The following is a 23959-nucleotide window of genomic DNA, read 5'->3' as shown; positions in this document are numbered from 1 at the left end:
TAATATTTTGAATTTAGTTCAAAAATGTATAATATATTCAAGATAGATTATTTGATTTAGTCGTGCTATGTTTCTGTTGAAATGTAATCTTATTGAATTGCTACTCAAGATGATGTATTTTTCATTAAAAATCATTATTGAAGCAAATAAAAATATTAATATGTAAAATTTCAAATATAGTGTTTTAAAAGGAATAAAATCCCATCTCAATAGGCTAAGTAAAATGCAAGTGTCAAAACTCAGTTATTAATTCATTTCGAACCGGTTGTGTAGGAAATCATAGAAAATGAAGTCTTTTATTACTTCCTGGGCCGATGAGGTGGATGCAGACTATGTGGATGGACTGCCGCCTTCTAATGAGTACATTAAGGGCGACTACAAGTACGTGACGGAGTATAAGTTCAACGATGATGGCAAGAAGGTGAAAGTGGTGCGCACCTTCAAGATCGAAAAGCAGATTGTTCCGAAGGCTGTGGCTCGACGTCGCAACTGGGTAAAGTTTGGGGATTCGCGATCGGACAAGCCCGGACCCAATTCCCAGACGACCATGGCCTCCGAGGAGATCCTTATGCAGTTCATCGGCTCCAAAGAGTTCGACCAGACCCACGAAACCCAACTTGATCCCGGCAAGAACATCGCCAAGTGCCGCATTTGCAATGGCGAGCACTGGAGTGTCAATTGTCCATACAAGGGCACCTCGATGGATAGCAAGACCATGATGGAAACCAAGGCCAATGCCGCTGCAGCTGCCGCTATAAGTGATCCCAGCAAGACCGGAAAATATGTGCCACCCTTTATGAAGGACGGCGGAGGCATATCTGGCAGCAAAAATTGGGGACGGGGACGCGATCGGGACGATTCGTCGGCAGTTCGCATCTCAAACTTATCCGAATCCATGACCGAGACTGATCTCGAGGAGCTGGTGAAGAAAATCGGACCCCACACCAAGATGTATTTGGCGCGCGAAAAGAACAGCGGCCTCTGCAAGGGATTCGCCTACGTGCACTTCAAGTTTCGCCAGGATGCAGCTGCCGCCATTGAGGTCCTTAATGGCCACGGCTACGACCACTTGATCCTCTGCGTCGAGTGGTCCAAGCCTCAGCCGTAATGGGTATAGCCTTGTGTATTCGCTTCTCTGCTTATTCGAGAACGGAAATGAGCTGCGGTGGCAGTGAAATCAAAATAAAATACTGGTACACCCTGAAAAATATGCGACTACTTTCATTTTTAAACCATATTTGAAAACATATTTTTCGGTAATCACAGAGGAACTAACTAACTACTTTGCAAGCTAAAGGTAAAACATAGATATGAATGTTTTGTGATAGGTTTATCATCTTCCAGTTGAGCAAAAGTTGTTACTTAAGAGAAAATTGTTCAAACAGTCAGGTTCCTTTGGGACCACACAATTTTTGAGTTGATATACTTTTGGACATCCAAGGTTGATTCTTTTTTTAAGTGCAAAAAAGAGAAAGCTCGCCTTGAGCGAACTAAAGCCGATAATGCTCCGTTTTAAATGCGATTTTTTCGCCGTGCTGCTCCGCAGCCGCACAAAGGTGAAAGCCACTTAAATGGAAGCCAACGTGGTGCCGGATGATGATGGCACGGCGTTCCGTGGAGCGCGGCAAAAGCTGAGAAATGCCACAAGACGCTGGCCGTACCGAATGAACATTAATAATTAAATATAAGAGCGGACTTATGCGCACGATACTTGGAGTGGAGCCCCTCGGAACGGGACGCAAGCTACGCGACCATGACGTTGAACCGGCAATGAGTGGTCGGTGGATAGTGTACGCGGAAAAGTCCCGGCTTAGATACACATTTTGAATAAGGGGCGGATCAAAGCCAGGCACAAAAGAAATTTATTTCCATTGTTGTTGCTGTTGCGGTGGTATGGGATGGGTAGCAGCTAAAGCAGAGTCTAAAACAAATTACTGAATAATTTATAAATTAACTTTTTCTGCGGCGCGCTCATTCGTTCGTCGCCGGCCTTTGTTTGAGCGGCAGAATGAATAGGTGGAAGGCGAATGAATGGGTGGCCAGATGGGCGGCTTGACAGGTGAGTCCGTGAGAGGAGCATGAGGTGGGCGCCCTGGTAAGGAGTACGCCCTCAGCCACGCATTTCTTTTTCATTTTGCACCTTCAGGTCATGTGCGCTCACCGCACGCACACACTTACTCACTCTTCCAGAGAAAAACAAACAGAAGATTAAAAGTCAAATGTTAAATAAGAAATACCCAGTAGTTTGAGTTAAAGTTATATTTAAATTGCCTACTTTACTTTTAATTTCAATAACGAATGTTTACAAACTATTCATACAAAAATATGTGAATTACATAAAGAAGTCATGTTTCTCGTTTTTCCTATTCAACATTTTCATTTTTAACTTTTACCTGTCGTAACTTATAACTAAACATATTCGATTACCGGCTAAAAATAATATTTATTTGAATAATTTGAATTAGAATAAGACACTTAAATATTAAAATACTGACAAACTTTGAACAAAATAATCCAGAAGGCTATACCACTAAGTATACGCACACAGCATATTATGTGCTTTGAAATATTACTCATACGCCCTGTGCGCTATAGTGCAGAGCACCCCCATCTCCCCCATTGTACAGGGTACTGCAGAAACAGGCCATCGACTCGACGGCGTTGAAACTCTCGGGGGCATTTGAATATTCAAATGCCATTCGCTGGCGTTTCGTGGCCGATCTCCTTCGCGGTCTCTGTTGCGCTTTAAGTGTACACTGTTATTTACTGTTTTATTGCACGCGCGCCTGCTCACGAAACCCTCAAAAATTGCTGAAATAATTACACAGTTGTCGAAGCAGCCACAACAACAAAGCCCCCCAAGCAAATAAAAACGATGAAAGAATATAATATATTCAACCGACTCGCACTGGCAGCGGAAATTAATTCTCAAATGACCAAAACTTGTGCATAATCAGCGTTGAGCGCCGCAGGTGAAAGCTCGAGAGCTCCGCAAACACTTGACACAAAAACCCATCGATTTTGTGTAAACATTTCATCGGGGCATGGTAAAATTATCGATTTGATTTCAATATGTTTGGCTGGGATGGCTTTATGGCAGGTTTGTTTATTTACCTGGAATGGGTCCGCAGACGCGCGGTATTATTTCCAAAATGGCCGAACATGAGGGATCCTCGAAGCATAGCTGACGTGCTAGGATACAGTTCAGGATGGCCACGACGCCCTTAATGGTGGAACCTGAAATTCAAAATAGAAGCATATTAAATAGAGTTTTTATTAAATTTACAATTGTGAGTTGTACAATTGTCATATGTACTAAATATAGATTTTAGGCCTGTGCATTTTTCTACACTACTTATTCGAATATAAGACATTTTACATAGAGAAATAATATCGCATTTATATTTCCACGGTAGTATAGAAAACTGCATTACATTCCCAAATATGGGTTTCTTCTTTCAGGAAGATGAGATTATTAATATGGTTAGGTCCAAGGATCAGCTGAAAATAAACCTTAACAATCTAATTAACAGGTAGGTTCTACAAGCTTGTTGGCTTTATTTCTGCTCATTATTCTTCGGAGGGACATTGTGGTCACCATACTAATTGAATCCGATACATTTTTGGCGTACGAGTCCCACGAGGAAATTCACCCGCAGAATGTTTAATAACCGAATTCCAACCGTAAGCCGCAGAAGCAGCAGCAGCAGCAACATGCAACACGCAACACGCAACAAGCGGCAGCAAGACTCGTGCGGTGACAACATTAAGCCAAATTTAATTAAATCCCCGGACTCTGTTCTTCGCCATCCTTTTATGCGAAGGATTTCGATACGTATATTTTTATGTCGCACAATTGTATGCAAATGCCATGTGTAAAGTCCCTCAAATATTTTGGTTCCGTAGTATTTGTCTTTATGCGCGTAATTACAAATTGCTCATAAATATTTATGCCGGCGTTTTAATTATGTTAATTCACGGTGAACTGTTTAAAGCATTTACAATGATTTTCATTGAAAAATCCGACAAGAATGAGGTGAATAAGGTGCAGGGTGGCAAAAAATCGCAATTATGTTTATATGCAGCTCTTAGTTTTTATCATAATTTTATGTTCTGCTAGAGTGAGATAGCGAGATATGGGTAGAGTGGGAAAACAGCCCGTTTATAAAACATTCATTTCAATTTCATTTCATTACGTAAAATAAACCAAGTCATCCGGACAGCACCGACTGGGAACACGGGCTGCTGTCTATCTAAGCAGTCGGCTTTATGGCCACTGCCCACCGGTCATGGTCCTTCCGCCAGCTGCTCCTCGCTCTGCTTCTCTGAACCCACTTCATCCGCCGGATGCCCCGTAAAAGTTGTAGTTCGCTGCTGCTTCTGAATTTTTCTTTTTCACCCCTGAACCACCAGCCCCACGCTCATTAACGAAATGACCGTTTGCATATTGCACGTCGGGTTGGGGAGGGAAAACCCGGCGGAGGAGGTAGATTCCGGAGCCGGAATAACAAAAGAAGTGCCTTCAAAAATTCACGAATTGCATGCGGACGCAGCTGAACTTACTCGGCGGAGGAGCAACTGCGACTGCAGGAAGTGGCCTACTGCCCAAAACCTAGAAGTAACCAGAACGGTGGCTACAATTGCATGGCCGCAGAAGTTTCCCGGACTGCCACTGCCAGTCGAACTGTTTGCGGAAATACAAATAAACAAAAGTCAGTGGGGAATCCAGCGGACAAAATAGCAAGTTTGGCTGGACTTTAAAGTGTTTTATGGTTATTGGGTGCCTAGAATTGCATTGAGATATGCAGCGCGCGTCTGGCTCGATGACAGCCAAGATATTACCGAGGACGACTTCGGTGACCGGCGGATGGGCATGGTCTTATGGCCGCAAATTGCCAACAGACCCCGGGGAGACCCGCTCAATCCCCGGCGACCCATTTGGAATCACTTAAAACACACAAATCAAGCAAAAGTTGAAAACACAATAACAATTGTTTTGGGACACACCATAAATTTGCATGCCAAGAAGAGTAATGCTCCCAGCCACATAGAAAAAAAGCGAAATAGGCACATAAATATGCGACCGACCGGCGTTCCTGTTCCTGTTCTCCTGCCCCACCTTCAAGCCCAGCTACTGCTCCTGCTCCTCCTCCACATCTACATCCAAAACTCCGCCGACGACGACAACCAGAACAATTCGTTTGTGTCACAATCAGATTCGGCACAGGCACAAAAATGTTCGCTTTTCGCGTTTCGCGCTCGCCATGTTTCATGAATTATTTCCCCGAACCCCAAAAAGTTTTCGACCGAAAACTTTGACTGCAGAAAGAGGCCAGAAAAAAAATCTGGCAAGGCAGGCAAGACATTGACTGGGAACTGGGAATTGTCCAGTGCTGCAGGCCAACTCCCAATGCTGCTCAGCGTTGCACTGGAGAAATGGAGCTTCAAATGGAGACGAAAATTGCATTGTATCCTTGTTGCTGATACCTAAATATTTTTGAATTTTCTATTCACTAATCCTCTTTCAAATATAAATACAGAAATAATTACAACCTTTTGTAATGCCTCGATTATAGTTAAGCACCAATCAAAGGGCATCGTATAAACTAAAAAGCTTGCATATCTAAAGTAGAGTGAAAGTTTTAAGGTAAAAAAGACAAAACGGAATTGTATCTAAAGTTAAATATGTATATGCGTTTGGCACCACATTTTACATATTTAAGTATTTTAGTGAATAATTTAGTTATAATTAACCAAATAATATATTGTATAAGAAATTTTTTTCAGTGCGCCTTGTTTGCGTTGATTCGTGCGGCGAACATTTCGATTACCATTTTCCCTGGTGGCGCGTTGCAAGCGGAGCGATGGAAGTGGGTGGAGGATTCCTCCAGTGTTTCGCATTTTCTGCTACTTCGCTGGAGAGCTGCCCTTTGCCCTCTGCCATCTTGGTCCTCTGCCCCTGCCCCCTGCCCCGTGCGCCAGTCATGCAGCCGCTGCTGCTGCTTAAATTTCAATTGTGTGCCGGGGGCGCCGGCCCGACGCTGGAGCACTCTGGTGCAGGCTTTAATAAATTATAGCCCACGTTGGGGGTGGCGTTCGAGAGGTATTGTTGGTGTTGCCGCTGCTGCATGCTACTTGGAAAAAGTTAATACAACAAATGCGCTACTGGCCCAACAATCCAACTACCCGGTGGCAACAACAATTGCAATAACAATGACCGCATTACGAGGCCGCGAATCGTTGCTCGAAAAGCCAAGTCGGTGGCAGTGGCAACATCAACAACATGGCCGAGAAATGGCAGCTTTACAACTTCCGGCTAGCAAGGACTACGGCCAGGACGAAGGTTTCGAAGGGTCTGCCACTGTAATATGTTCGCTGTGGCTGCCGCGTTTTTATGTTCGCGCCCTCCGCCCGGAGACCAGAAGGCCGCGAGGCCATCCTTATGTCATTCGGGATTATTTTGTGGGTTAAAAACTAATTTTCGGTCATGAAGTGGATTTGGCAGTGTGCATGTTGCCGACATTCGGCGGCCCATAAATATGCAGCACAGCCAACTACACGGAGCCCCTACAATTTGCATGGGCCGGCGTGTAAAACATTGATTTCCCGACTCCAACTGGATCAAAGTAGCGACTTCAAGCCCGCCTGGATTATCCGTAATAATACTCTTCCGGGCGGAGCCGTTAGGGCAAATGTCAACAATTGAAAGTGCGTGACCGAATTATTTCATTTCATTTTATTTAATTTATGGCCCGGGCCCGAGAGCAAGTCTTTGCCGCCTCGCCCACTGGCATTTAAATTTAACTGCAGTCGGACAATGCGAACAGAGCTCACTCGGTAAAAACAACATTACCAACAGGACACTGGCAACAGCAACAGCAACACCAACAGCAACATAAAATGTCGCCTGCGGCCATTTTCATGGGCAACCGTCCGAATTGGGTGTTGAAGCTGGGCTTGCCTCAACCAAAACAAGGAAAACAAGAGCCCGCAGAGAAAACACGATGCGAGGTTCGAGGACATCGGCACGACTATGAAATACCCAGTAATTGATATTGAAATATATCCCATTTTCTTGCTGAGCCACTTTTACGTTAGCCTGTAACTTTAGATTCGATTGACTCATTACTTGTACTATTATAAATTCAAGCTAAATATTTAAGATCACTTCATTATAATATGGTAAATTAAACATATTTTATTAATAAATTAATCACGTTACATTTTATATATTGAATTTATTATTATGTAAGTTTTTATTAGAAATTTCCTTAAAAGTAGAGCAAACAGAATACCCCGCCAACTGTTAAAAGCGGGCATAAAAATCTGTCGTTCGAGGGGACAGGGTCTGAATAACGAGAATGCTGCTGGGGATTATGGTCAATTATGTGTAAATACAATTATTGTTATTGTTGTTGCTGTATCACGCCGTTGTTATTGTTGGGGCTGGTTGGTAATGGCGTTGTAGTAGTTGTTGCCATTGCCATTGTCATTGATGTTTTTCCATAATTGTAGTTACCGCTGTGCGATACATAAAATTTGTTATTTTTCCAGCACGCCGCCTGATGATCGATTCATTAAAAAGACGCCAGCTTAAAACACCATCTAGTGACCTCCTTCGCCTCGTAACTGTCGCCTTCTGTTGTTATTGTCCTTGTTTGGTTGCTTGGCACGTTTCCCGTGATTTAAGTACATTTCCAGCACGAAGGAGTGAAATCAGGAAACAATAAAAGAGTGTAAGTACCAGTAAGGAAACATTGGCAGAGACGCTGCAGCAAATGCCTGGGTATCACTGGGTGGTCTTTTCCATTCTGGCTTAGTCACGTCACCAGTGCAGGTCTGGCCAAGATTGCGCTTTGAAAGGGGTTATATGGGACTTTCCGGCTCCAAGTATTCAATTTTTATTTATTTATATAACGTGGAATATGCCAAGAATTGGGATTATAGCACTTCTTGGGAAAGTGTAAAAAATGATGCGTAAAAGGCTTTAACTTAATAATTGTGGGGATATGAAATATGTATATAATCTAGAAAAATATGAAAGATTTGATTTCTATTCTCCGAAAAGTTTCCTAAGTCAATAAAAAGAATCCTGTTGTCTTACTAAATAAAATTATTCAAAACCATCCAATAAGACCCGGGGGAAACCTATTAGTAAACATTGTAAGCTTGTTAACTTTGACACTCAAGTGGCTCCTTTTGAAATTTATTCCACTCGTTAAACGTTATTCAGCTGCCGGCATTATCAGGAAAACCAAAACAAAATAAACACATCAATAAACAGAGTTGACAAAGATTTGATTGCATTATTATAAAACAATTTGCATTCGATAAAAGTCAAAAGCAGCGGCAGGCAAAGTCATAAAAGTCGCGCAATGAAAATTGGAGCGCCATCCCTCACAAATAAAAAAGGAAAATGGAAAAGCTGCTGAATCAGGAGCGAAGCCAAAGTCACTTTTGTTGCTTTTTGAAATGAGGAGGAAAAGAAATATGCAAAATGCGCATAAATCTAAAGGCTCGACACGGGACTGAAATCACGACGGAGACGGGCTCCTCCGGATGAGTTCCCATCTGCCTCTAACGTGGACTGAGAGAAAAGTCGCTAAATAACTTTTTGAAATATATCGATTATTATCTTTTTACATTCTTGAATTTCAAAAAACTTATCACAATCAGTAGTTGAGTATTTAAAACACTTTTGAAATCTTTCATTAAAGTATCGAGATTAAACACGAGCGCCACCTGGCGGAGTTTATATTAATTGCTCTTACCTATTTCGAAATATTTTCATTTTTGGCCATGTTGATGGATTGATAAGCAAGGCCAAGTCGCATATTCTTTGATATTTGCTTTTAAATATCAATAATTTTTTATAAAAATTGTTCATTTTTTCGAGTGCTCCCCTGCTCTGTGGGAAATCGAATCCGGAATGGCAGTGCGTCCTCGTTCGCGCATGCAGAATAAATGATTTTCTATTTGTTAAGTCAAAGTGAAATTGTCTAAGGGCGGAGTGTCTGTGCGTGAGCCTTGTGTGTGTTGACATTTCTTTGAGCCGCCATCACTCACTGGCTTAGAGGGGCAAAAAAGAGGGCTCACACGCGGCAAAGACAACATTTTCAGCATTTACATTTCATTTTTTGTCGTTCGTCAAATGTTTTGGCCGCCTTGCCTTCTCATTTACAAGGAATGCCATCGGCCCGCAGCTGGGGAAAGAGGTCAAAGGGCGGCACATATGTCAAGTGTTGCGCTCAGGTCGAAAGTGGGTGGTGTTCGCTGCTTTTTACCATTTTTTACCCCGATTGTGAGCTGCAGCACTTTCTGTGGGTCTTTGGGCCAGCATCTCTGGGCCATGTTAAAAAAACGAATATATATATAAAGTTTTATTTTATCTTCCTGTTCTTTTGCCCCGCTTTTTCGCTCTCACTTTTGTCCCGTTTGTGTGCTTTTTCGAAAAAAAACCTTGTCCGTCTGCTGCATTATCCTTTTCCCTTTTTACGTGTGTTCCATTGTTTTAAATTATTTATGCCGGCGTAAAATATTCAAAGCTTTGCCAAATGCAAAAGAGAGACGGAGAAAGCGCAAGAGCGGGATGGCACGAGAGTGACGCGGAATTCGAACGCAATAACAAAAAGAAGGCGGCTGGGCGGACCAAGTCCAAGTTATTATTCATAACACAGCAGCATCAAAGTGTAAAGGAGTCTGCGACAATTCCCACTGCCATTTTCCGACTCACACCGCCCACCATCCCCTCCTGTTGCAAACCTTCAAGTTTACATAAATTATTTACGACCTTCGGAAGGCACACAAAAAAAAAAAACAAATAAAAAATGTTATTCTGACAATAATGCCGGAGACCACCTAATTTCGAGCTTTGTTTGCCATTTCGATTTCACTTTGTCGTGCAGCAGCAAAAAGGATTCTTCGAGGCGGTGATTTCACTGTGTTTACTTTCTGCGATATCCGAAATTATATTTTAATTAATTTAAGTGCTTCGCTTGGCTTGTTTCCACCGGTCCAATTAGGACTTACGTCAGCGCATTTATTGAATTTGCGCTGCCCTTATCAAACTGTCAGCCAACTTGACCTTGTCGTGGCCTTAAAGCGCTCAAAGGCGCTTAAATCAGTTGGCGAGCAAGAGCGGTGTCCTAATGCCACTTAATATCAGTTCAAAAACAGGTCATTAGAGCGCGAAACTGGAGGCCGTAAATTGAAAAATCCAACACCGTCGGAAGTTCAGGAGTTGAAGTTGAAAAGTCGAGGTGGTGGCTGCAGTATTAACTTAACAGTTTGACATTTAACACCTTGCAATTGTTGCAGCCGCCGAGAACTCAAGTGTGCACTGCATGCACTAGGAGAAAAGGGGACTAAGTTTGGTAAGGGAATGATTCAAGGGAAAACCGAGATGCATAACAAATGAGGAATTGCCGTGCTTTTATTTTTGAAAAGAAGTTCAATATCATGTTCATATTTTAATATAATACTTTTACATTTTTAACAGAAATGTATCAAGAAACTATTTTCTGTGTGCCTAGCCCTTTGGCTTGGTCTTAAGTGGCACTCGGTTTTGGGTTATCAACCCAGTTCATGCCGCCAGAAGAAGCCGGAAAAAGGCGAGTGTTGCTGCTGGCATTTCTCGTTTTCCCGGCTGCAGTCGAGAAGTGCGGGAAAAGTGCAGCCACTGAAAGCACACCCACTCAAAGGTAAAAAGTAAAGGTGTTGAGCAACTTAAAGCGAAGATTTCCACATTGGCCCCGCACACAGAAATATTGTCGCGCATTTGTTCGCAGCTTACAGAAACATTTTTCTTAACACGCTCCGCAATTTTTTGCACGCTCCTTGGCCAACTTTTGTTTCGCCGTGTTTTGTTCTCGTCGCGGCTCCACTTTTTCTTGCCAACTTCAATTTGAACCGAGCGTAGTGCACAATTTAAAGCATTTACGAGCGCAATTTGTCTGCCGCCTGCTCAGACCGCAGTCAACTTCCAGTTGGATTCCAAACTTTTGTGGTTTTCTTTTTTCAAATATATTTGCACTATTTTTTTTTTTTGGTGAGAAAACTCCAAACAGGTTGAAAGTGTGGGCCAAATGCAGGTTGGCTGCCCGCAGCTGGCGGTCTGACATTTTTCTTGGCTTAAATCTGGCAGCTGCAGCGACTTTAGATGCTTTTTGCAGCTCATTGAATTTCGCACGCTTTTGTCTGCCAATGCCAATGCCATAAAAGTGGATGCACTTTTGCCTCTGGCTCTTTTCTACAAAATATTGTACCATTCTTAAAATGTATGTGTTTTTTTTTTAATAAATTAAACTTTGGTCACAAGGTTGACAAGACATAAACGAATAAGATATAATAAATATTGGGAAAGTTATTATTTCCCATAAATTGGCAACATTTTCATCTAAAAATCTCAATTAATATACAGATATTTAATACATATATTTAATACATCCCTCATAGAAATATGAAATACTTGTTAATGTGACATGTGTTTGAAAGTTTATGGTATAAACTGTTTCGTTTGGTGCAGTTTCCAGTTCTCGTTTTCCATTTCCTTACTGGCTTTAAACAACTTCGCAACAAACTAAACCTATTTGAGAGCATCATTGCAGCCTGCGGGTTTTATCTTCCGGAGAATGTGGAGTTGAACCACATATACTTACATGCATGCACTTTTATAACATGCCCCTTTGGCTATCACAAGTCTTCAGCATTTTCCATATTCGAAAGTCTTTTGTCGGCGTTTATTGTCAATACAAAAGTTTTATGCATTTGTGGAAAGTTCATTTTTTTTTTGTGTCGAACTTGTGCGTTAAATTGTGTAAACGGATTTTCACAACAGATCCTAGAGGCTGAGAATGCGGGATCGCTGAAAGAGTCGAAAACGACTTTACAGAGACTTTCGAGTTGTTGGCCCACACACACACCCGACACTTGTGAACAAGTTAACAAAACGATTTCGCTGTTGGAAAACTTTTATTGTGCGAGTGGGCACACACACACACAGGCAGACACATAAGCAGACATGCCACGCCCACTTCGAGCACATGTATTATTCATGAGGCAGCACACACGCAATATGCCTGTCTTTGTCCCTGTCTGAGTTTCTGTTTCCGCTGCAGCGATAATCGCAGGTCAATTTCATAAACAAATAAGGCGGCATTATCTGGATTTCATTGAGAGTGCGATTCCAGCCCATTGCCGAGTGGCCATAATGAAGCCATTCCATGCAGACAGACAGACTAAGGTACTCAGTCGGGTATCGGAGCTATCTTAATTATAGATCGATTCACTTGAAGGACACTGACACAGGCTACAGTGTAGGTCAGAATAATATATACCCCTTAAATTGTAGATAATTCAATCCAATAAGACATAAAGAAGATGTAAAATGTCTTTGAAGTCGTTGAATATACTTCACGTCCCTACTTAAACTTTACTTTTGCATTGATTTATTTATTGAAATGGCAGCTAAAGATATCCTAAATATGAAACACTATAACTTTAACCCGAACTGTACGAGTTGCACATAGGTGTTGGCCATTGTCTGCGTGTCGGGACTAATTTAGGCCTGGGTTGACACCATAATTTATAGCGCTTTGCACGCCTGTCCAGCCCAATGACTTGGCTCAGACCTGCACGGCTGGCCCATGAGCCAGCCACCTACAAAGGGAGTGAAAAATGCCAGGACTATTAATTGTAATTTTCAGCGAGGACTCTGCTCTGGTTAATTGGTGCAAATATGCCGCAGGACCAAGTGGCGTGTAAGTGAGTGGCAAATTAAATTTCTGCCAACGAGAAGACTGCCGTTGATATCAGCACCTTGACTGCTGGGACTGCATTTATCCGTTTTATTGACGCTCTAATTAAAGTGTTGGGCTCATCAATATGCCCAAGGTGAATCTGCCATGGCATCTACGTATGTGTTTCTCCGCTGGTTGGCAAGGACACCACTGCCGGCTGAAGCTTTGGCAGCAGTTTTGTAGCCAAGTTTGCTGTTATGGCAAGTGGAGACAGACAACACACACGACACGGATACAAGGTGGGGCAGGATTAAGCTCCAAAGAAACACGAAACGGTACGACACCGGGAAAAATATGATCAAAGAAAATTATTTAAGAAGTAGAGATCTACTATTAACTTTCTAATAAATCAGGATAGAATGGGACCTTAAAAGTTATACCTCTTTTAAGTAATAAGTTAAGTAATTTAGTTGTTAATCTTAAAACATTTTATTAAAATCCCACGTTGAAGATGAGAATTTTATTAATAAGTTTTCATATGAGTTAAAACACCTTAAGCTAATGGAAAAACTGGAATTTCAGGAACAAATTTCGAGCCGTGCAGCATATCAACTTACCGAACGGCAGTAACGACATTGGTATTTTGTGGCAGTAGCTGCGAGTAGTAACAGTTTTATCGCCAGCGACAACGTGTGGCAAAGGAGGGGGCATGGGAAAAGTCGCAATAACAACGGCCGGGGTAAGTGACTGAAATTGCCTAGAAACAAAGAATGCTTTAGCCACTTCCCCCCTTTGGGCCTGCGGCTTTTGCTGCCAACGCTAGCCGCAGCTACATTGTGGTGCAACGCAGAAGAACAAAAGATCGGGATTGGAAAAAAATGAAAATGGCAACGTATGACGGAAGGGGAATGCGAAATTCGCACAATGCCAGCAACAAAGTTGATGACGTGCCGTGACGAGCGCGTTACTCATACGCAGCGTGAGCCCAGATGAGTTCTAGCCCGGTCCTCTTGACATATTTCCGATGAGCTGCACCCACCTGGGGCTTATTCATTCTCTTTCATCTTTTTTATTCGCTGGCACTCTAACTGCCTAAACGGAATTGCCGACAAATCCATACAAGGAAATGAGCAGTGAGCAATCAGCTATTTCGCACCCAATCAGAATATTATAATTCCCTAATAGCCCAGGCGAAATGTGATATCTGGCATTCAATCACCGCGATGCCACAAGAGGTCAATTGCCGCAAAGTAAACAATTAAATTGGGGACAGCAGAAAAGCGGCAGTAAAGTGGGGCTAAGCCGCAGGCTAGTCAGTGTCGAAGGGAATGCCTTCCTTTGGAAATCCCCCACTGAGGCTGTTTACTGGCACGCGCCCTTGGGCCAGGCAATGAATTTTTGTCGTACTCAATAAAGGAGGCCGAGGAGGAAAGGCGACAGAAAGGGGAAGGCGGCTAAAATGGCAATAAAAGCAGCAATTGATAAGCGAACCAGCAGCAGTCCCGCCAAATAAGCAAACAGGCAAACAAACACACCAGACATTGGCAAAATGAAGGGCGGGCCAGACAAACAATCAAACGATAAACGGATGCCAAAAATGGGAGAAAGTCAGGGGCATGCACTTAAAGAAAATTATAGAAAACCAAAATATAAAACAAAGGACGAATCAATACAGAACTGTAAAATTATTGAACACCTCAAAATAAATAATTTTCTATCAATTAAATTTAGTGACACCAAAGAGAGGATACAACTTAACTTAAGAACTAAAGTAGCACTGACTTACTAAAAATGTAAATATAAATATATGCAACAAAACATATTTAAGATTTAACTGGAACTATTCAGATATCCACATATCAAATAAAATTAAAATCAGTTGGTTATATGTAAAGGCCATAACATATTTTCAAGTAAACTTGTTATTGTTCTGCGTGCATAATGGCAAACCAAGCCATTGTATTTCAACCTCAATTTGGCAAATTCTATTACGATAATAAGAGTGCGGCAAGGGGGTGGCCCACTGGCCCATTGGCTCGGCAGGAGGTGGTGGAAAATAGCCGGAAAATGCTTGATGTGGCTGGAAGGGCCACTGGAACACCAGCGGCAGGCAGTTAAAAGCAAAACAAAATGCCAACGGAAAACGGAGGCTGTGGAAAGTGTATCGACAATGAGTGAGATCCAATTTCAGTTCGATTCTTATCCAATTTCTGGGCAAATAAGTGAAAATGTTTTCATTTTCATGCCTTTGAGCAATGGATTTGGTAGGGTCTGTGTTCTTTGAGTGTGTCAATAATTTGTCCCGAGCTCTTTGTCCGCATGACTGAAGTGTGAATAAGAGCCAAGTGGAAATGGAATTAGAAATGAGCGAGTAAGTAAGGGATTTCCCCGCCCCAAAAAGGGTTCTTAGCACTTAAGAAGCTTTGCTTCCGTCTGACCACAAAGTTTTCCCATGTCACGTCAGCACTTCACGATTGATGTGACAAAAAGTTCCTTTAAATTATTTGACTTTCGGTTGCTCGTCGAACATCCTTGATTTTAAGCCCGATTAGAAGCATTAAAGCTGAGCTTATCCGACCATGAAAGAAATCTGAGAGCGGGGGATTTGAGGAGAAAGCATAAAATGCAAATCTCAGATTTGGTTTGTTAAACATTTGCTTAACCACGAAAACAAAAGAGAAAGCCCGAAGTGTCGCCCGCCATGTAATTTTCCCCCAAGAAGAAAATGATGAGCGGGAAAAGGGAAAACGGGACAACCAAGGCGGAAGGAAGGACTCCAAATGAAGACTACAGCACATGGCACAGGACTCAATCGCGGCTCTCAAAGCTGTCGAGCTGCCAAATATGCCACATTATGAGGCAAGGGCAACATATGCTCGACAACCGTCCGGAACATCTGCGTGGGGAAATGAGCTAGCCGAGGGATGGGGTGGGGATGGGGATTTCCCCCCGTATCAGACACAGCAAAGTTTTCCACTTTTTAACTTTGCCACTGAGCAGCGCGCGCGGTTGTTGAACATTTTACAAACAATTTAAGAGCCGCATTAAATTATTGTTACGCTCGCAGCTTAAACTTTAAGACAGCCAGTCGGACTGGGCCGTTTGCCGCTTTTGGTCTTATTTTTATGGCCACCCTCGCTCTTGGGGGGCGATAAGAGTGAAAAATGGTAAATTAAGCAAAGCAAAAGCCAAGGCGGCTTGTTATTATTGTTGTTCTTGCTGTTTGGCCAACGCGCGTCAGACTAAATTAGAGCAAAAACTTAATTTGCCTTCCGTTTTTTTGTTTTTTTTGTTTTGCGTTTTTGGGTTGAGGCAGAAAGTCGGCAAAACGGCACTGGCAGAAAGGAAAATCAAAGAGAAAAAGGCGCAAAATAACAATTATGTTTAAGGCAATTGTTTTGGTTTTTCCTTTCGGATTTCGTTTGGCCCGATTTTCTTGTTCTTCCGCTTGTTACAATTAGTGATGTTCTCCTTTTTTGTACTGTTTGTTCGGGCCGTTTATAATTGCGAATGAAATAAGGTTAATTAGAGTAATGGCCACTTTGCCGCTGCGGCTCGGAATCTGGCCGAAAGGGCGAGTAAAAGATGTTTCTGTTTCAGCCAAGGCTGATTGACACCATTTGGTCAAAGGTCGCTGTAAAAGTTCACTAACACTAAAGGTTCCCTAAATTAAAGATTCTTACTATTTAAATAAGCAAACTTGTTTTAGTACTTCATTTTTTCAAGAGGATTATTTCTATTTAATAACTTCCGCTTACCCCGTGCCACAATACCCTACATCCCGCTCCGATTCCACGGCTAGCAAATTTAAGTAGTTAATTTATTTATGACCCCTACCCCGCACCAATAAAGGGCCGGGCAAAGTTTTGCGTGCCCAACTGTGATAGTAAACTTGTCGACAACTAAACCAACACGTGCTAGAAGCATCCGGCCATTTCCAATAGCTTTTCGTACCACACCATGGGGCATGGGGCAGGGGCATGTGGCATGGGCAGCATCTCGCACCACATCACACCACGTAGTTTGGCGAAAACACTTTTGAAATATTAAACACTTGAACCCATTTACTTTGTATGACCAGAAGCTGTCAGAGGCAGTCTTGGGTCCTTTATTGGCCCGCCTTCTATAAACCAAAAGACAGCAGTGGTTAAGTTAATAGCACTGACGGCTCGCCAGATTTGCTTCCTTTTTAATGAGGTTACATCCTATTTACCAAATAGCTAAACAAAAAGACTGCCAATGGGCCATATTTTTAATAGCCAAGAAGTGGTGAAATATAGAGTAAATCAAAATAGGCTTATAAATTCGTTTGAATTCAAAAGAGTTTTTAAGTGCTAAGAGCGCTTAATAAATAATAATGTTCCTAGCTACTAAGAAGATTAGTTATAAACACTATTATTTCCACCACTACTATAGGCTAGAATGTCCTATATGAAGGTGTATGTTAAATGACTTTTAATTGGTGTTAGTTTATGTTGTCTTCAGTATTGCCGGCTTGTTGTTGCCCCGGCTAGGCGATATTCCTTAGGTAGGGGCATGAAAATGCTACCAAAACTTTGTGCCCATAAGTTTTCCCTCGTTTCGGTCTGGCTTTTTTCCTCCTTTTGGTTTTACATATGTAACTACAAGAGCGAGTGGGAAAACTAGAACTAGAACTAGACATGCTTTCGACCAGGCCGCAAAAGTTTCCATACAATAATAATCACTTTGTAAAAGTTCTGCCTTGGCCAAAACCATTGCAGTTAACGAATTTTCGGTGACGCCACTAACTGTAAGTCGCACAAACGTTCAAATCTGGTAAAAGCCAAACTGCGGGCCAAAAAACTTCTTCCTTATACGTCGGTTATCTCTTGGGCCCAAACAAAAATTTGTCTTTGTGGCGCGGGAGTGGGGTTAGTAGTGGGTAGTTGGCCATGCCAATTAATATGTCGCCGTGATTTTCACATACCCAAAAGAAAATGCTGTCAAATGATGACGTTTATTGTGTCATAGAGACGGCGATATTGTGACATCTCGTGCCACACATAAATGGCCATATGAATGATTAAATCGCGCTCACATTTTCCGCAACGAACTTTCGTGGATATTGTTTGAGTTGTGCTTAATAAATTAAATTTTTTACTCCGCCTGACGGTGGCTTTAAAAATTTATATGCGAATTTGATGTGCAAATTCAAATTAAATTTTTGCTGGTGTTGTTGCGTGTGCTGAAAAACACTCGCACATACACACACACACACATGGGCAGACAAATGTGTACATATGTAATTTTTACTGCATGACTTTGCGACACACACAAAAAAGAAAGCCGGCTATATATTTCATGCCAGACGGAAATTCGAAGAGCAGGCAACAAAAAGCGACTCCGAAAGGGTTGACGCGATGGAAGGGCCAGCAAAAACAACCACACGCTGATGATGATGTGTAGGCCTCTATATTCGCAACAAAAAAAGCACAAAAAACCAAAAATGCCCGTAAAAAAGCAGCATACACGCAATTTTGTTGTTTTGTTGCTGTGTTGTTGTTCCTGACGTTTCATTTTGAGCATTCTGCGTTTTTTGACCTTTTTGGTGAGTGTGTGGCACGGGCTCATTACCCATACACCTATGCATGCTGAACCATTCAGCTACTCACCCCCAAAGCGCACTCAATCATAAGTGAATGCACGCACAAACACGGACGAGTCGTGTGAGTGGCATGTGACCGAACGGGTTAACATTCGTACAAAAGGAAGTTGTTACTTTGGCTTCCGGTTTAGCCAAATCGTTATTATTTATAAGCGCTCACGTACACGCCAAGAAAATGGCAATTTGTGCTCGATGTGCGCTGATTAAATTGTATCCACATAAATCTCTTACATTTCAGCAGACATAAATTTATTAGCGAGTATGAAAAATTATTTTATTTTTATTTAAAAAAAAATGTATGGCTGTGTCATTTGCATGATTAAATAAATTGTTTAGAGTAAAACCACAGATCAAGTTTCGAAATTATTTTATTTTCAAATTGGATTGGATTTATAAGGCACAAATAAAATATATTTTATCTCTGTGCCCCAGTCGATTTGCACCGCCATCGTTTTACAACCTCTCTCAAAATTGGGCTACAACTCGGGTCACCAGATTAAAGGTCACCAGTGGGTTTTACCGAATGGCTGACTCATGGTCATAAGGGGGATCATTAATCAATTAGGCCAACTTCAGTCAGCTGCAAATAATCTGTGACCCTGTGTGCTGGCAGTGTGTGTGTGTGTCAGCAGTTCTCTAACTTTGCTACAACTTGATCTGGCCAAAAAGCCGGCCAACAGACCATTGGATGTGCTTTGGCCGGCTGCCCAAAATGCAATTGGCTTCATGCAAAATTCAGGAGCTTAATTTGTTTGTCCTTGCCGGCCATTTGTTGGCTTTGCATTTCGGGCATCGCCGGAGTTCGAGTTTCGGTTTGCTGTTTGCAGTTTTAGTTGGCAGTTTGCAGTTTCCAGTTTGCCGTTGACATTTATTAGCTTGTAAACATAATGCGGAAGCTTTTATGAAGCTTACCGAAAGATTTTCCCTACTTTGCAGTCGCATAATTGTCGCAAAATCAACAGCAGCAGCCATGGAAAACTGCCTCAATTATTTATATATAGTTATATTTCAATTTGGCCAATTGACAGGGAGATGGACAGTTTTAATGCTTAAATTGTTTAACTTGTGCAGTGCCATTAATTTATGCATATTTATAATGTGGCCGCTTTTGATTTGGCTGCCTATTTTGCTGTGTGCTCTGTTATACGTTGCATTTTAATTAAATCATATAAATGTCAATAAATTCAGTCGGCTCTCAAAAGTATGCTTCAATTAACAGCGCGCACGAAAGTGACCGCAGGAATTATAAATTATGCATTTTATATCCACAATAGTTGTTACACATCGCTAGGGGTATGGGGTATGGTTGTTGTTGCCGCATCTAATTGTGTGTGTCCTTACACACACCCACGCACTAACCCGTGTTTAAATGGGTCGTGTAGGTGCACACAAACGAGCAATTACAAATTAGCATATGTCAGACAAACAGGGAGCAAAACAATGGGTTTAGCCGAAACAGGGAACAATTCCAGGCACTGGTTCAATTCAGTGGGGATATGAATAATTATCCTTGAATGGATATTGATACCCTCCGTTGTATACTTAACATAAAGCCTTCAAGACAATGTAGTTCATGATATTCTCCACGGGCGCTTCTATCAGGATATTCACTCAGATATGGAATATGGATAATTTAGTTAAATTAATTCTGTATCAAGATCATGAACTAAGGCTAGTCTTGAAGAATTCGAGATATTTTTTGCTAAGTATTTTACCACCCGAGTCCCCCTCAATTCCTCCTTAACAACCATATTAAACCAGATCTTCCAAAGCTTCTGCTTCGAGCAGTCACGTAGTCAAGCCATTTGAATGCCACCGTGAATTGAGATCCTGCATGGAATAGAAATAAATGCATGGGAGCCACCTAGATTATTTTCGGCCTGTCAACAAAATACATGCAAAATGTGAAAATGCCAAGAGAATAACAGGCAAAACTGCAGCCGGAGCAGCAGCAGTCGCAGACAACAAAAAATCACGGAAAATGTTTTTCAATCTACAGAGACACGCGACAGTCGACCAGGTCGCCCAGGGGGGCGCAGGAAAAGCCATTGGAAAATGCAAAGCAGCTGCGGTGATTGTGCAGCGTTTACCAGCGACAACAGGCAGAACAAATGCAGCAAACACTGCTGCTAAGCTGCGCCCAACGGAAGCAGGCGAACAAGATGTCGGCTAAAATCATCGACTGGCAGTCGACGGAAATGGAGCTAGAAGCCCGGCGAAATGAGAAGCAATCGCAGAGTGCGCTGGGGCCGCGGAAAAAGAAGGCAGCCATAGCTGCTACAGAGAAAAATATAAAAGATTTGAAAATTTACATTAAATATTTACATTTTAAATATTTTATATGATTTTAGGTATCCCTTAAACGAACAGGAAAATAGTTATTAATAATCTAAAAAAAATAAAACAGCCAGGCATCGAATAATATGCAACAACAGATACTGAACATTTAACTTACCAAATTGAGACATTAAAAAGCTTTTTAGAATTCGCAATAGGTTTATGAAGTATCTTGTTATCGAATTAAGTTTATAAATGTTATAAAATTTCAAATTTGCTTACTTTATTATTAATCTTCACTACTTAACTTAACTTAAAGATGCCATTAATAATACATTTTTCAAGACGTATTCTGTTTGAAAGACTTAATGAAATCTCATAGCTTCATTATTTTTCTCTGCGTAATGGAGTGCGCAGAAGAACCGCGTTCGGTTATTCCAGATTACCCGAGCTGAGAGCCAAGCTGCCAGCTGCCGGGCGCTAGTGAAAGTGTTTTCGCAGCAGCGAGGTGGAAAAGGCGTGAAATCCTGGTCTGTCGTCGGTTCGTTAGAGACCCGGGTGAAAAGCCACAATAGCAATGGCAACACCAATAGGAAAGCAACACCACCAGCAGCACAAACACTAACACCTTTAGAAACAACAAAGTGCTGGCTGCTTAAACGCATTGTGCTCGAATGTAGCTGCTGCTTTTGTCATTAAACTCCTTGCAATTTGCACAAACACACACACGAGGCTGCAGCCAAGAGCAACCCACACAGACAGATCACACACACATATACTCCTACGTATCACCATCGCTTATATAAACTTGGCGCGCACGAAACACTTCCGCAGGCGAAAAGCTTTCCGCTTCCGGCTCGCAGTTTTGCTACGATTGCTAATGCACTGGATAAAAAAAAGTGGCTCAGAGCAAAGAAACATAATCGGAATTATTTAATGATTTAATTAAAGAAACAACATTTTTGAGGAGTATTTAATGAAGAAGTTCCCCGATTTCCTTTGATTAGCTATAATGATATTTTCAAAAAGGAATACTGATAAGAATTGTAAGTCCACTACGCTCAATACTTTTTAAGATGTTGTGATCGACTTGAACCCCGTTTTTTTTTCGAGTGCTGTGCTGCTTCCTGTTGCAACTTTAAATAATAACCGTTAAGTAGCGTGTGTCGCGAGCATGTGAGTGGGCTGCCTCGATTTTTCTTCCCCTTATCGCCGCTGCCATCGACTGCGTGCACCTGAGCGGCAGGCAAGAGTCACCTCCTGGCAGGCCACCGCACCCGAACTCCGTGGCAGGTCCTGCTCCTGTCAAAGTGTCATTTAGATCGTAATGCTTTGATATGGGCCGCGCTCGAACACATTACCAACTTCTAAGGTGGAGGGAGGAACAACATCGATATTTGGGCTGAGCCGCCTGGTGTAAGCGTAAGCCACTTACCGAACTGATTGCCCGCCATTTGTTGGTGGCTTGTTTCGTTCGACGCTTTTCCAATTCATTTATGAGCAGTTTTCGTAAATGCCAGCACTAGCTGCCTCCTTTGGCAATTAATTGAAATCAATAAAGGCAGGTTATGGCATATTGCGTATACGGCGCGTGGCGCCTAATGATTCAGCTATTATTTGGAAAACAAAGCAAACTGCTGTGGGTACTTTATTAAACGGTGATTGTTGGAAAATTTCGTTTTGGAAAAACGTTACATTCAGCATATTAATTAGTAATTTTATGTTCCGGATCGTAAGTTTCACAACCATCTGTCAAGCATTTGATATAAATATAGCCGATTTTCGACATCAGAAACCAAAAGGAGGAAAGGAATGCCAACAGAAATAGAAAACCCGATGTGTTGAAATAATTGAAACAATTGCATTAGCTCGGAAAGTAATGTGGTTATGATTAGGCATTTTTATATTAACATTCATAAGATTCACGCGAAGAGAAATCACATTTGAGTCGGTTTTAATTTTATGCTCAACGACTTTCGACCTGTGGGAGCGTTGAAACGGCGTCTAAAGTGACTTTCTAATTAGTTTGGCTTTTCAAGCGGGACAGGATGTGTTCCGTTCTCAGGACCCATCTGCCACCTTCTACCACTCATTTTCCCAATTTCGCCAACGAGGAAGACGCACTTGACTCAATTTGTTTCTCTTTTCATTTCGGTGGTGGTGACGAGGGAAAAAGGGAAATCAAAGCGAGAAGTTGGGGAGGCTGCAACCACTTCGACGGTATCAAAACTCATATCTGCTTTGGAATTTCGAGAATGTTTTGGAGAACCGCTGATGGGGAGCAGCAAAAGGGGAGCCCGAGAAACCGACACGAAACTGTATGAAAGCAGAAAAATGTGAGGCCATAAAAATATGTTACAATGCTTGGTTGCGTTATGAAAGAAATTATAAAGGCAACGCTTTCTCAAGAATCGCTGTGTGCTGTAGCTTTCCATGTGTGCGTGCGAGTGTGAGTGTGTTTGTGATTGTGTGTGTGTGTGTGTGGCAGGGCGGAGCCACAATTTCCGCAATTAAATAAAAACGCAAACTTAAGCCGCTGGCAATGGCGGCGGATGGTGGATTTGGAGTGGAGTGGAGTGATGGGTGGTCGGAACGAATGTTGAGTGTCGCTTTGGTTTGCCTGAATTATTTGCATATGCCGTTGGTCCTGCCGCGGTGATGAAGTGGCTCACCCACTCGTCCTGCCCCACACACGAACACCACCACCAAACACACACACAGTCTCAGGCACGCAACGCGTTAATGTATTTTGATTTCAGACCCGGCAGTAGCTAACATTTTGGGCCTGCCTTTGTTGATTCACTGCACTGTTACAGCCTGGTCAATAAAATATTTATATACTTATATATTAATATTTATATTTTTTTATGTATTTATACTTTTTATTATTATTTATATTAAAAAAAATTCGTGTGAAATTAGCTGTGCTATTTGGAGATTAAAAAAACCTAATTAATTGTACATCCACATATTCTTGATAAAAATCATCTAAGTCCGCTGAATACTTTGTATAAAGTTAAAATCTAATAAAATTTAAAAAAAAGTTAAAAGAGTAAACAGAAGTTCTTGAATTTAAGTAAGCCATTCAAGGGAATTGTAAATTACTTAAAAAGTATCCTTCTTCAGTGTAAAGAAATCTTAATTAACTTTAATAATTCATAAATTTCTTTAAAAAATTACATCAATTCGACCCAAAAATTCTGTACAGTGCTCGTGAGTTCATTTTTAATTTCACAGACATGCGAGTGGCAAACAGACACGCGTGTTAATATTTCCACCATTTGCTCGGCAAATTTGTATGACTTTTCGTTGTGTTCTC

General features: G+C 41.7%; 2 protein-coding genes across 5 annotated transcripts in view; one reads left to right on the top strand and one right to left on the bottom strand.

Annotated features, from left to right (window-relative positions):
• Positions 1 to 23959, bottom strand: part of LOC117144169 — a 106797-nt gene that overhangs the window by 29746 nt on the left and 53092 nt on the right. For all 4 annotated transcript variants that reach the window (XM_033309209.1, XM_033309211.1, XM_033309210.1 and 1 more), the window contains one exon: positions 3115 to 3237. In XM_033309209.1, coding sequence (XP_033165100.1) covers positions 3115 to 3237 — 123 coding nt within the window. The remainder of the gene's footprint in view (positions 1 to 3114; positions 3238 to 23959) is intronic.
• LOC117144171 (eukaryotic translation initiation factor 3 subunit G-2) lies at positions 213 to 1205 on the top strand. Its single transcript, XM_033309213.1, has one exon. The coding sequence runs from the start codon at positions 287 to 289 to the stop codon at positions 1106 to 1108; it is 822 nt and encodes a 273-aa protein (XP_033165104.1). The 5' UTR covers positions 213 to 286; the 3' UTR covers positions 1109 to 1205.

This window comes from Drosophila mauritiana, chromosome 3R (genome assembly GCF_004382145.1).
Source record: "Drosophila mauritiana strain mau12 chromosome 3R, ASM438214v1, whole genome shotgun sequence".
Classification (NCBI taxonomy): Eukaryota; Metazoa; Arthropoda; class Insecta; order Diptera; family Drosophilidae; genus Drosophila; species Drosophila mauritiana.
Note: the sequence above shows the minus strand (reverse complement) of the source record. Positions and strands in the feature narration are given on the sequence as shown.